The 14,465-nt window shown below is 50.9% G+C and overlaps 1 protein-coding gene across 1 annotated transcript; it reads left to right on the top strand.

Annotated features, from left to right (window-relative positions):
• Positions 1–10,384: 10,384 nt before the first annotated feature.
• Positions 10,385–11,975, top strand: LOC120976012 (uncharacterized). The gene is made up of 2 exons (XM_040402785.2): positions 10,385–10,749; positions 11,549–11,975. Exons 1-2 carry the CDS (start codon positions 10,385–10,387, stop codon positions 11,973–11,975), a joined length of 792 nt encoding a protein of 263 aa, XP_040258719.2.
• The last annotated feature ends 2,490 nt before the right edge of the window (positions 11,976–14,465 follow it).

The raw sequence follows: 14,465 nt of genomic DNA, 5'->3' as shown, positions 1-14,465 counted from the left end.
GATACTTGCGCTTGGTCCCGGCTCCTTCCCAAAAGAACCGGGAGCGAGGGGTATCGAGTCTTGTGTGGACCCCATCCGCTAGTAGGAACATCCCCATAGTGAAAATAGGGAGGGAAGATAAACTCGAGTTGGTTAGGATTAGCCTCGCCGCCGAGGACATAAACCTACCCCTCCAAGGGCTCACTCGGTTAGCGACCTTCCCATAAAGCGGTTCCCATTCCGCTATGGTAGGTTTCTTGGTCGAAATCGGGAGGCCCAAGTATTTAATTGGAAAGCTCCCTAGCTTGCAATTAAGGAGATTCGCAACCCGCGAGCTAGCTAGATCATCCATCCCAATGGTGATCACTTCGCTTTTCAGAAAGTTGATCTTAAGCCCTGATAAGATCTCGAACGCAAGCAAGAGTAGCTTGGTAGTTGCTAAGCTGTGGTCGTCGGGTTCGAGTAAGATCATCGTATCGTCAGCGTATTGCAAATGTGTGACCCCACCCGGAATCAGATGCGCAACGAGCCCTTTAATGTGACCCGCTGCCCTTGCTTTATTAATCATGGCCGCCAAGGCATCCGCAACAAAGTTGAAGATAAGCGGGGAACTTGGGTCTCCCTGACGGAGACCACGCTTGTTGCGAAAGAACTTGCCCATTGTGCCGTTGATATTGACCGCCGTGTGCCCACTACACACGAGGTGCATGATACGATGTACGAATCCTGCCTCAAACCCCTTTTTGAGGAGGACTTCTCACACGAACTCCCAGTTCACGCGATCGTACGCTTTCTCAAAATCTAATTTGAGAAGCACTCCCTGTGCCTTGGTCCTTTTCAACTCGTGAACGATCTCTTGTAACGCAATTGGTCCCTCGAGAATGTTACGGTGTTTGAGGAAACCCGTTTGACTAGAGCTAATCACTCGTTGAGCGACCGGAGCCAAGCGCGATGCATACACTTTCGCACAAATTTTGAACGGGACGTTGATCAAGGTAATGGGTCTAAAGAGTTTGATATTATCCGCCCCTTTGACCTTAGGAATAAGGCAAATGGCACCATAGTTCAGCCGGGAGAGATCCACCGTGCCTAAGGCGAAGCCATTGACAATATCGTAAAACAAGTGCTTAAGGCAGGGCCAAAAAGTCTTAAAGAACTCCACCGGCCAACCGTCCGGCCCAGGCGCCGTGCTCAATTTCATGCCGTGTAAGGCCTGGTCTATTTCCTCAGGAAGGAATGAAAGGGCTAACCTATCGTTCTCTTCCTGCGAGACCCGATCCGCTGTATCCCACAAATCACCGCGAAGGCGTAATGGTTTTTCAACGACCGTCCCCAAAAGGCCTATGAAAAACTCGTAGATATGGGCCACGATTTGGTCCTGCGCCAACAGAACACCCTGTTCTGTTTGGAGACGCAAGATGGTGCATTTCCTTTTTCGCCCGTTCGCGTAGGCGTGGAAATATCCAGTGTTTGCGTCTCCTTTCGTGACCCATTTGACTCCGCCCCTACGCCGCCAATATTCCTCTTCCGCGCGTAAAATCACTGTCACTTGATCCTCTAAAGCGTACCTATGCGCCCATTCGGCCTCCGAGAAAGGTCGGCGATCAGCCTCCAAATATAACAGCGAGATCGCCTCAACTATGTGCGCGCGCTCTTTCTTGGACTCGCTACCATGATTAGCCCCCCACCCACGCAGGTAGGCGCGCAGCTTGCTAGCAGCCGCGACCCAGCCCTCTGCTGGACCGCGTTGAGGTCCCAGATGAGCCCAAATCACGCCCCAGCGCTCGACCACCATCTGGGCAAATCCCTCTGCTTCAAACCACGCCGTTTCGAAGTAGAACCGAGGGCTACGACGAATGAGCTCCTCCCCTGAGGAGAAAATTAGCGGGACGTGGTCTGATCCGATGCGCGTCTCCGCCACGAGGGAGCACATGGGAAACAAGACCTCCCATTCGGGAGTAAAAAAAACCCTATCTAGCACGCTACGGACCGGCTGCATTTGCTTGTTAGTCCAGGTATATCTGGCACCAGTCCGTGCGGCCTCCCGCAATGCTGCTGCCGCGATGGCATTATTGAATAAGGACACCCTTGTCCAGTCAATACGGCCATTATTCTTGTCCGCCCCCGAGCGAATTAAGTTAAAGTCTCCCCCTACCACCACAGGGAGGTTGATATCCCTTTTGGCCCCGACCAGTGGTAAGTTCTAGTAAGAACGCTGGCGATCTGGAGTGGTCAGCCGGCCCGTAGACACACACAACCACCCACGACAGGCTAGAAACACGGTGCTTAATAGTAGCAGATAAAAGGAACACACCAACATCCCAACGCAGAACATCACAAACATCTTTATTACAACCCAAAAGAATGCCACCAGAGTGACCGACAGAGGGAACCCACTGCCACTCAAAACGTTGAAGAGGATCAAAAGCAAGCAAATCCCTGAAGGTAAAATCAGTTTTAATCGTCTCTTGTAATGCAACCACGTCTATATGTTCTTTGACCATGAATTCTCTGAGCTGCGTGCGTCGACCACCGTGGCTACAACCACGGATATTCCAGAACATGTAACGCATCTAAAGCACCCTGTTACGCAGGCGCACACTCTAGAGGTCACCGCCTTCGCCACTCTCTTCCTAGCCGTCGCTCGGCCATTAGAAGGAAGGGCACCAGCTTCCCTAGCTAGTGACACCTCGTCGGGCACTCTCTCAGCAGCAGCCTCTACTGGCACAATGGCTAACTCGATGTTGTTAGCACAGCGCACAGCAGCGGCCGCCAGCGCAGCCTGCGCCTCTTCCCTAGCACGCACAAGAGAAACGATCTCGGGCTGCGCCCCACGAGTCTCCACCCCGCAGTCATCTAGAATGCTCACTAGCTGTTCATCCGAGAAGGCATTAAGAATGCGAAAAGAGGGCAAGGGGTTACCTGCGGCGTCCATGTTCTTGTCAGCAGTGCGAAGTTTGGCGCTTTCCAAGGAGGAGAGGTCGCCGAGCTTGGCCTTGGCCCGAACGCTCGGGGCGCGCTGCGCCACCGGGATCGCCTTGGTGCGCCTGGCCTTGTTGATAGTTCCCGTCATCCCCAGCGCTGCGCCCAACTCACCACCAAGGTCAGAGCTCTCCGCCTCCGCCACCACCAACGCCTGCTTGTTCGCCGGTTTCCTCCCCGCCGTCTTCTTCGGTTGCCTGCCCCCACTGTTGGAGCCCCGGCGTGGAGCAGGCGTATTGTCAGCTGGCTCGCTAACCACGCCACCGTAGTCCGCCCCCACAGCCACTGGTGAGGAGGTTGGCAGAGAAGGAGGGACAGCAGAGGAAACCCCACCCGCGCCAGTCAAAGTCGCCGCCACCTGGGATGAGCCAAGGTTGGACCCGTATTCGTTGAAGGTAAGTTCCAGCGACCTGGCTAGCGGGGGCCCGCTGACCGCGGTGTCCTGTGTCGCCACCCCCATGGCACCAATCTCGGCCGACAACGCACCCAGCTTGTCCCAAGTTTCCGTGTCAATGGATGTGTCCTGAATGCTGTCGTCTTGGTCCTCTCCCTTGTCTGTCATCTTGGTATCCTGGTACTCCGCACCACGAGGGCCGCCCTCGCACCCTTGCGACTCCTTGCCTGGTTCGGCCCTGCCGTGCTTTTCGATGCCCAGCGACCGAGCGCCCGGATTCGCGTCCTTGTCAGGGGGGTTGGCAGGGCCCGCTCCCAGCACGGCTCGCTCACCACCCCTTTTGGGCAGGGTCTCGCGCTCCACCTTGATTTGGTATCCCTCATGGTTGAACCAAACCTCGACAACTCCATTGAGCTTCTCCGGGGCTTTGCACGCAAGCTTCATCCGAACAGGCCCCAACCTGATCAGAGAAAGTTCATCGACCACAATTGGCCTGCCCAGCATCCGGAACCCTTCCCTGATGCGATCTTCACGCCTATGTTTCTTTGGGATGCCATGAAGACGCACCCAAGTCTCCGGCATCACCATGGGTTGGACCTCCTCGTGTAACATGTCGCGCACCCGCGCAGTGATGTCATTGATGGACAGAAACAATTTACCACTAGACTTCGCCATGTGTAACAGGTCTGCAGAAGGAAAGACCACCACGAAATCATCATCCCCCACTTGAGATACCTGCCAGTCCCAGTCGCTTGTCACCATGTGCTTCAATTCTTGCTTGAGAATCCGAAGGTTCAGTTTCCTCGGCTCCGCAGATAGGATGGCCGCGTTCTTGATGCGAGCATCTATGGGTGCTTCGGCCTCGTCCACGTCCTCGTACTCTAGGCAGAAAAAGCCTTCCCCAGAAATGGCGCTGCCCATGATTTGGAGGTGGAGTTGCCGGCCCCTTGTTGGGCAGTGTGCAGACGCATGCCCTTCTTCCTTGCAGAGAACACAGAGGGGCAAGAACTTGCACTGGGACTGGAAGTGGCCGGGGCGCCCGCACTTGAAGCACTCCACGTCCGCCGCCACTTCCACTGGGATGGGTTCCTCCGCCGTACCCTTGGGAGCAGAGGGCAGTGCCACCGCTAGTGAAGCTGCCCTCGGCTTCATGGCCTTTTGGTCCCCGTGGCCCCCACCACCGCTGGTGAACGGCTCGGGCTTCCTCTCAAGCTCGCGACGCCGCTGCTGAACCTGCTTTTTCTTCTTGCGCTCCTGCTGCTGGATCCACCACGGGGGAGGAGGACCCCAATCCCCCTCTCGCCCGCCCTGGTCGCAGGATCCGCCTCGCTCTTCTCTGGCCTCGCGTCCACCCGAGCGCTCGCGCATCACACGCTTCGCCTTGTCACGAAGTTCCCGCTCCCTACGCCGCTCCGCCTCCGGATCTGAGACCTCCATCGGCCGCTTGTCCGCACGCCTGTCTCCCATCACCACCGTCGCGAAGGACTGGAGAAGGGGGGAGGAGGGGGCAGATCTGGATCGAGCGAGCGGAGTGGACAAAGCGCCGCACCTCGCGAGTGGTGGCTGGAAACCCTAAACGGGGATCCAGGCAGCCCCGCCTCACCCATATATATCCAGTTATCGGGCCAGAGTCGGGCCGCGGCGCGTTGGGCCGTTGTGAAGCATGAGACTGCGGTGCCGCGGCCGACTCCAGGCCTAGTCCACTCGGCCCAGGCCCAGAGGCCGCTGCCAGCTCCACGCACGGCGCCGACCCCGAAGGGGCCCCCACCATCGGCCCACCCGGCCCAACCCTAGGGCCTGGTGCCGAGCGCATCGGCTCGGGACCGCACGTCGCCCCCGCCGCCGCCACCGCCGTCGCCACAGGGGACGCCGGCAGGCGCGGCCAGTCCTCCCTGGACAGCTCCATCTGCGGCTCCGTCAGGCTCGCCGCCGCTTTGGCTCGGATGCTCGCCGCCGCCCCCGACGAACCGCCAGCACCTGAGCCCGAGTCGAGCTCCCGCGGCGGCTGCCAGATGCGAGAAGCAATGGATCTGGAGCCACGGCCGCCCGGCGCGAAGCGACGCCCGCGCCCCGAGCGCGAGGCCACCCCGCCGTGCTTCGCAGCCAAGGCCACGAAGTCACCGAGCGACGGCCCTGCCGGCGCCGCGCACAGACCTCGCTCCGGATCCAGCTCCCCGCCGTCGTCTTCCTCTTCCGAGTCCTCCGCCGCCAACGCCCAGAAGCGGTTGTGGCGACCTGCGGCCCCCACTGCCGGTGAGTCGGCGCGGCCCTCCCCGCCGCTCACCTGAAGCACGCTCGTGGTGCGCCGGACCCCGGTCCAGCCCGTCTTCCCTGTCACGGCTGGCTGCCACACCGCAGTCGCGTCGCCCAAGCTGTCGCCCACGCTGTCGCCCCTGCTGTCGCCCAAGCTGTCGCCCACGCTGTCGCCCCTGCTGTGGTTGCTAATGCAGGCATAGCTCTCCTTGTCCTCCATGGCACGCTTGCAGTTGGGCAACTTGGGCTGGTAGGGAATAGACCAATCCAGCTGAACTGTTCCTGAGTATTGAAACCCAGAGTATGCACCAATCGGGGTGAAACTTGGGTCCATACTATCGCTCATGTAGGCTTGCACTTGTTTTGAGCTTGGAGAGCCGTTGATGCGCGAGATGTCCAGAGTGAACGCCCTTAGGTTCACTTGTATATCAATGAAACAGCATCCGAGGCCAACCATGGCATCACACGTTCCCACAGTTAGCTTCTCCATGACTTGAGCTTCTGCACAGACGACGGAACAGTTCCCGGCCTCAACGGCCGAGTTATCAATGAACAGCGAAGCCCTGACGCCGCAGCCAACAACGAACAAGGATATGTTTGACCAGCCAGATATGGCAAAGGGCCTAGCTGGAGCTTCCCAGTGGATGGAGTAGTCGCGTACACCGGGAATCATCTTCACGGTGTACGAGATACTGGTGGTGAACAGGTAGGAGTCGGGTACATCGGAAGGGAAACTGACCTCCAACATTGAGTTGCCCAGCATGGGATGACTGTCATTGGTCTGCTTGTCGACAGCACAAGTGAGATTAAAACCAGGCAAGGAGCATGAAGGACCTACTCCGAACGGAAAAGGTATGAGGTGATAACCACAGGTGTCGGGGCAGTTTCTTCTAGCCGTAGTCACCGTGGCAGTTGTTGCCGGCACCGGCGGCAACACAAGCACCGCAAGCACGAGTAGTGATACCATGGCCCTGCTCATCTTGTATATGTATACTCTGTGTTTATCCGTTTGTGTTGGATAGCACCGGTGCCTCAACTTGTTAGTGCTATATAACATGCATCTAGTGGTCTAGCCGGATGCGTGTTGGGTCTCGCTGACTGACTAGTAGTAGTGAAACGACTGAAAATGACTAGCGTGGAACGATATGTGGGCTGTGGAAGAAGGGGCACACGGGGAACCACTTGTGGGCCGTGGAAGAAGGGGCACTCTTATTGACTGACTAGTGGTAGTCTCGCCTCAAACAAAAAAAAGACTAGTGGTAGTAATGCAGACATGTACCTTTTGGGTCGGCATTCGTCTTTGTCATAAGAACAGGTCCCCAACCTTACGAGTCATGTGCAGCAGGGGAAGCTTGCACTAGTTAAGCCATGGCTGAATTAAGCAATGGAGAGCTAGCTTTGGGCTTCCATTACCCCCGGAGGCTTGCACTAATTAAGATTGTTTAGTGGTGAGTACATGTGTTTCGAACAGCTGGGACATATCTAGTCCCAGCACAGCACATGAGGGCAATGCAGACATGTAGCTTTCGGGTCGGCACTCGTCTTTGTCATAAGAACAGGTCCCCAACCTTACGATTCATGTGGAGCAGTGGAAGCTTGCACTAATAAAGCAATGGAGAGCGCTTTTGGGCTTCCATTACTCCCGGAGGCATGCACTAATTAAGCAATTGTTTAGTGGTGAGTACATGCGTCTCGAACAACTGGGGCATATCTAGTTGCAGCGCAGCACAGCACATGGGGGCAATGGACCATCTGAATGCTCTATGCTAGCTACATCATTTACGCTTCTGAATGGGCCAATGAATCTGTCTTGATTACTTCAGTCTGCACATGTTCTTTGGCACTTTGTTTCAGATAATGATTTGCTTTCTTTTCTGAAAAACATTCAGACTACTCTTCATGTATGCTAGTAGTTCTCTAGTCTGCTTAAAAAAAATACAAGTTTTAGAGTGGTTGGGCTTTTTTAGAACCGTTCGTTGATGTCGATCTAACGGCAGACAAATACGAAGTACTGGGTAGTACTCCGATGAAAGTACGCGAAAGTACTAAAACGAGTGGGGCCGGTACTCGTGACAAGGTGGGGACGCGTTTTAATATAGGGGCAGTTTAGTCCTAGGAAAATTTGCACGCGCCGCCCCTCTCGTCGAATGCAAAACCGCCGCCATGGTGCTACACCTTCCACAATTACTCATCGACGGCCATCTCCGCCCTCTCCTCCAAGTCCACCGCAGTCATCTCCTTCTTCTCGCTGCTGCAACTTCTCTCCACTCAGGCAAACCCCCCCACCCACCCACCCCCACCCCCTCTTCCATCGAAGCAAGAATCGGCAGATCGAGCTGATGGCCGGCGGCGAGAACACCGACTTCGTGCAGATCGCCGGCGACGACCAGGTCAAGTTGGCCAGGTTGAGGGAGATCCGTTCTTGGTTTGACAATACAAGGCAGATGAGCTGGACGGCAATGGCCACTCTCAAGAATTTGACGAAGAAGGAGAGGGCAAAGCTTTGCCCCCCGCCCGCACAACCGATTCACAAGATCGAGATCCTCCTCTGGGCGATGGAGCAGGCCAATTCGTCCAGCAAGTGGACCAGGCGGAGGTGGTGGGCGTTCAGATCCAGGGTAGAGCATCCACTGGTCAGGAACCCACCGTCCACGAGGTGCCGTTGCAGATTGTGCAGCCTCCAACCGAGTCATCGGAGACTCCGAAGCACAAGATGAGGAGGACAGTGGTCGCGACCTCGCTTCCCCGCCGTTCTCCACGCTTCCCTCGCCGCTCTCCTCATCTGAACGGCGGCGGTAGCTATGTTTAGAGTAAGCTTCCCCACTCCTCATCTTCCTACTGCTCGTGCTTACATCGTGGTGATACTAATCGTAATAGCTCAGAGAGGGAATGCTATATGGCATTTTAATCTCAATGAATTGCATGAATATTTGAGTACATGGATTTGGAGGATGATTATGATGTATGTGAACCCTAGGCATCATATGAACCCTAGGAAAAATTAGTAATGTTCTAGTGGTAGACACTGAAATATTTCGGTACACACCAGTAGGCACTGAAATATTTCGGTACTGCCCTAGGCAAAATTTGTAATGTTGTAGTGGTGGACACTGAAATATTTTGGTACACACCGGTAGGCACTGAAATATTTCGGTACTGCCCTAGGCAAAATTTGTAATGTTGTAGTGGTGGACACTGAAATATTTTGGTACACACCGGTAGGCACTGAAATATTTCGGTACTGCCCTAGGCAAAATTTGTAATGTTGTAGTGGTAGACACTGAAATATTTCGGTACACATCGGTAGGCAATGAAATATTTCGTTACTACAATTTCAGTACACACCGATGCACACTGAATTATTTCAGTACTGCAGTTTCAGTACACACTGAAATATTTCAGTACTGCAAATTCTATACAAAGTTGGCATTTTGTCATTTATTTGTGAATTAATCCATGCATCATATGTCCTAACTTTGTACATGAGTTTGGGTCAATTTCATGTCTATTTATTGTTAAAATTATTGTCATGCCATGAAACACAAGACAAGTCACTGACCCAAGCTTGCAAAGATGCCATATCAATGTTGTTGATATGAATATGCATGTTTTCACCAAGTGTTGTGTCTGAATTAGAACTGAGCATTTTTTCTTGATGGTATCCATGGATCTAGAACTCCTATGAATTTGCTCATGTTGGATGTTTTGTTCTCCATCATTTGTACTAGCATTCCGTGCGATTAGATGCCATGACAAGCCCCCTGGCAAATTTATTTTCTTGCCTCCAACATCCCATGTGTGTTTTGCAGGAGAAAACCTGGAGTTCACCAGGCTGGCTGAAGTTGTGAGGCTGGGAGGCTGATGGTGCTGCTACTGGCTGATCCTTCTTCTTTTAGCTTGTGTTCGTCCTTTCTCAAGCCGTTGGACCAGGGCTACTTCCCTATGTGTTGTTAATGTATTAAGTAGTTCCTTCGAATTTGTAGTATTAGTTAGTTTGAATGTGGAAGTACCTTAATTTTTAGGAACGAAATGTTGCTTTGTATGACCAAGGGTTTGATACCTTAATCTTTGGATAATTAATTATGTGAACTGTTGGATGTCGCGCACAACGGAACGCCTCTACCATTGATACTAGTTCAACATGTCGGTCCAATTAGAGACCAACCACTACCATATAGAACAGTTAGCATTTCATACTACAACCTGGCACGTACAAAACATCACACCGTGGAATAATCCCAGCGAGTAGACCACTAAATACCGAAAACATCACAACATGTCAGAAGTGTTTTAAGCATTTTATCGTTGCAAAAACCTTAGAAAATCCATACAAATGCCGACAACCTTAGCAAACTAGTCATGATTGCTTTTCATGTTGATACAAAGATGTAGAAAAATATTGGGTCCGTTTACAACCTTAGCAAACTTGCTTCTCATGTTTACATCACGGCCGCCGGGTGAAGGAGGAGAAAAGCCCACCTACCTAACATGAGTTTTCTCACACACCACGGCCTGCATACGACTACAAACCCAGTGATATGGGCCACGATGCAGGCCCGTGGGTGGTTACAGAATGGAACACCAACAGCACGAGCCCCACGACCCCCACGATCACGATAACGACGAGCGCCTCCCTCACGCGACGAACCGCCTCCCCCAGAACTCAAAAAGGCACCTTCTCCTCCATTCCTCCCTCATTATGCGAACCACGTCCATCTACTCCACAAACTGCAACCACCGTCTCTGTCTCAAAACCGCCGTCGCTGGAGAAGGGCAATGGCGGAGGAGCCGTCTACCAAGCGTCACTGTGGCGAGACGTCCGACCAGAGCATCAAGGAAGAGCAGAGCATCAAGGAAGACGACGTTCAGGTCCCCGGTGAGAAGCGCGACTACACCACCAAACTTGACAAGGTGGAACTCCACGGCAAAGAGACGCTGGAGGTCGTCTGCACCAGCAATCCAGACACTGCCGACGAAATGCTCACGAGGCTCTTCATGAAAGCCGTTGGCATGTATCCTAGATTCGTCGGCATTGATGTGGAGTATACCAGGGATGACGAACCTCCGCAGTACGCAGCAGTTCTGCAGTTATGCGTGGATGAACTCTGCCTGGTCTACCACATCGCTGCGGCCACAAAATGGTGAGCCATCCTACTCATATACCCTAGTTTCTCAACTACATGTACTAGTGTAGATTGTGAAGTGGACGCACTAGTGTGGTTTCTCAAGTACATGCACTGGCATAGATTTTTACCCTGATGCACTGGATTAGTATCTTAAAATCTTGCACCAAATTAATCACCAAACTTGATATACTAGTGTAGTTTCTGATCTTGATGCATTAGTGTTGTGTCTACCGCTGTGGATGCATTAGTGTTATTTTCTAAAGTTGATGCACTGGACTAGATGTATTAGTGTTGTGTCTACTAGTGTAGTTTCTGATATACTAGTGTAGTTTTTGATATTGATGCATTAGTGTTGTGTCTACCGGTGTGGATGCACTGGACTAGATGTATTAAAAGTTGTTTCTGAAGTTGATGTAGTGAAGTAGTTTGCTGTAGTGTTATTTTCAATTGTATGATCCAAAAAGAGAAATAACATCATGTACTTCATGCATTCATCACTCGTATTGTTTGGTTCTAGCACTAGCATTGTCACACTTTGCCACAATTTTTTGCCAAGTTTGCCTAAGGTTAGTTCATCAAAATGAGGGCCACAAGTTGGCAAGCCTAAGGGAATCTTGCCACACTTTTTGTGTGTATGCCATGTGGGACCCAAGTGTGGCTTGCCTAAGGTGTGGCTTGAACCAAACACACACCTAAGTTGGTCAAACTTGCCTAACCTTAGGTGTGGCAATCTTTGGCAAAGTTAGTCACAAACCAAACAACTCCTAAATCTTCAAAATTACTACTAATCTTCAATATGTCTCTCCCCTTGAAGGCCCAAGCGCCTCAAGAGCTTCCTCCAGGAGAAGAAGTTGTTCACCTTTGCCGGTTTCAGCATTCATAATGACAAACAGATGCTGAAGATGTCTGGTTTGGAGATCAACCCCGAAAAGTACATCGACATTCAGAAAAACTATAGAGTTCCATATGCCGGCAGAAAGAAGCAGTACGACTCCTTGGCTGATGTTGCAGCCAGCGTCATCCACCCATTTTACCAAAACATGAAGAAGAAGATCAACAGGACCGAAGACCATAAACTGTGGGGGATCAGCCCGCTGCCAGACTACCTCATCGAGTACGCAGCGAAGGATGCGTACGCCACCTACAAGGCTTGGAAGATAATAGACAACATCAAATCAGGTGTGGAAATTTCAGAAGCACAGGAGGCTGACCCCTACTACCACTGCCACTACGCGGCATGAAGAGAGATCAAAGTCTGCCTTCAAGTTGCTAGCGCAGTGTCCTTTTATGATATCTATGTTTCTTTGTTGTTCGGTGTGTCTGAACTTATGTCCTATGGTGTGTCTGAACTTATGCTGTGCGGTGGTTGATCTGCCGTTTATCTTAAGAGTTTGCTGCTACTCTGGTTTAGTGTTCCAAGTTGTTAATACTATTTTGGTGATGCATGATAAGCCTTGTACAAAGCTTGATGCGTACGGTGGTGCTTAGAAAAATAAACAGGGTTTTTCTGAAGCACCGGTGCCTATTTCTACAGGAGAGACGCCTAGTTAAGCGTCTACCCTGTACAAATAAGCACTTGTGCTTAAGAAAAGCTTCGTATTTTGTTTATGCATTATTTCAAATTCATAGTAGCTTGTGAATGGAACTTTGTGGCAGCCAACCTCTACCATTGATACTAGTTCAACATGTCGGTCCAATTAGGCCTTGTACAATGCAGGGTGCTTAGGAGAGGTGCTTAGAGAAATAAACCAGGTTTTCCTTAAGCACCGGTGCTTATTTGTACAAGGTAGACGCTTAACTAGGCGTCTCTCCTGTAGAAATAGGCACTGGTGCTTCAGAAAAAACCGCTTTATTTTTCTAAGCACATCCCTAAGCACCTTGCATTGTACAAGGTCTTAGAGACCAGCCTCCCATATATAACAGTTACCATGTCACACTACAGTCTATAAAACATCACACAGTGGAATAATCATAGCTAGTAGAGCATTAGTTACCAGTTAATAATAGTTGCAATCCATCACAAGCAATAGTACCTAGATATGAGTAGATATAGGTACGGTAATACACGACAAGTACTCGCAAACAAGAGCTAACATAACAAGTTCTAAATGAGGTGGATGGTGATCATCATCCTCAAGTCATGGCGACTGGTGTTCGCAACAGTGAGTAGGATGGCCTGTCCTACCCGAAGATTCTTGCCACGAAGGAACTTCTTCCACCCTGCCCTACTCAAGACAGTGCGACCGTCCGTGTCCACTGCATAGGCACAGCTGATGATGGAGCCCGTTCTGGTAAGGCGTAGTCCAGCAGCCATGCCTTCTTCGTCCGGGTCGATGCCACAGCTATCAAGTAACCTCTTAGGTAATTTCTGAAAACAGTTGACATGATATATGATCATGTCACGTGCAATTATCAACAAAGCATACACTTCAAGACACATATATCATTGGATTCAACACTGAGCATATATATCATCACATCACTACACTATACGCCAAGCATCAAATTACTACAGTAATTAGGCATATCATTAGATTACTGCGTACACTAAGCATATCATCGCATATTACTACACTACATGCATGTCATAAAATTCTTCACTAAATGAATTCTAAACTAGGCCTCTCATCACAGTACTACAACATGCATATCATATGAACTACTACACTAACTAAGCATGCATATCATGTAATTACCACACTAAGTAACATACCATGATATGCCGTTTAACATTCGTCCTTGTGAGGCGGGTCACGAATGGCTTCCCTAGGTAGTCTTCACGTAGCGGAAGCATGTCCCAGAGGTTGCCGATTTCCTCGTCGCCCAGTCTGAGTCCTTGGGCATACAGGTATTCAAAAAGTGGGTTCTCATCATCATCTGAATCGTCATCATCTGAATCGGCACCATCTTCCTCCTCATGAACTTCATCCTCACTATCCGGAATCAAATTTAGATAGATAACAGAAATCCTGGGCCTATCTCTTCTGAAGGAGAAGCTGATCAATTCACCCCCACTAAGACGCATGCGGGCGATGAAACGATCCCAATCATCTCCTCCTATCTAGGTTATCTTTCGCCCCTTCTCGACCTGCATAGTGTACGGGCCCCCAAGAGCGTCGAAGGTCACGGTGTCTCCGATGAGCTCATTGAATGGCAATCTCACATTGCATGGTACGATCTGTGTAAGATAAAAACAAATAACAGACACAATACATTAGTGGAAATAGCAAAAAAAAGAATGTACTGTCAGAAGGTTCATATAAATTGTTACCGCTGCAACAACAAAAGAAGGCTGGAAGTAGATGCCGAACGGCGTGGCAGTAGAAAGGCTGGTCCGGCACCGTGAGTTGCAGCGTCCACATGGTGCTTCCTCCATTCTACACAGAACATGTTGAACTCTAAGTTGAATTGTACATAGTACAATACAAAGATCATACATATAATAAATCATAGTGATAACCTATACTGGCAATGGCCAATCAATCTATTTACTATCATCTACGTAATAAAGCAATGCCAATGACAATGGCAATGCCCGTCTCATCTAAACCTGGGAATAGTTCGGCATCCAAACTAAAACCAGTCCAATCCACGGCACACATCAAAACCAAACCAATCCAGATATTTTCATTTAGAATCTAGACCAAACCGAACTATACATGCTCGTCATCCAACCCAGTCCAAACCGTTTTCAACTTTTGGATTGAATCCAAAGGTTCAAACCGTGGACA

Source organism: Aegilops tauschii, chromosome 3, assembly GCF_002575655.3.
Source record: "Aegilops tauschii subsp. strangulata cultivar AL8/78 chromosome 3, Aet v6.0, whole genome shotgun sequence".
Taxonomy (NCBI): domain Eukaryota; kingdom Viridiplantae; phylum Streptophyta; class Magnoliopsida; order Poales; family Poaceae; genus Aegilops; species Aegilops tauschii.
Note: the sequence above shows the minus strand (reverse complement) of the source record. Positions and strands in the feature narration are given on the sequence as shown.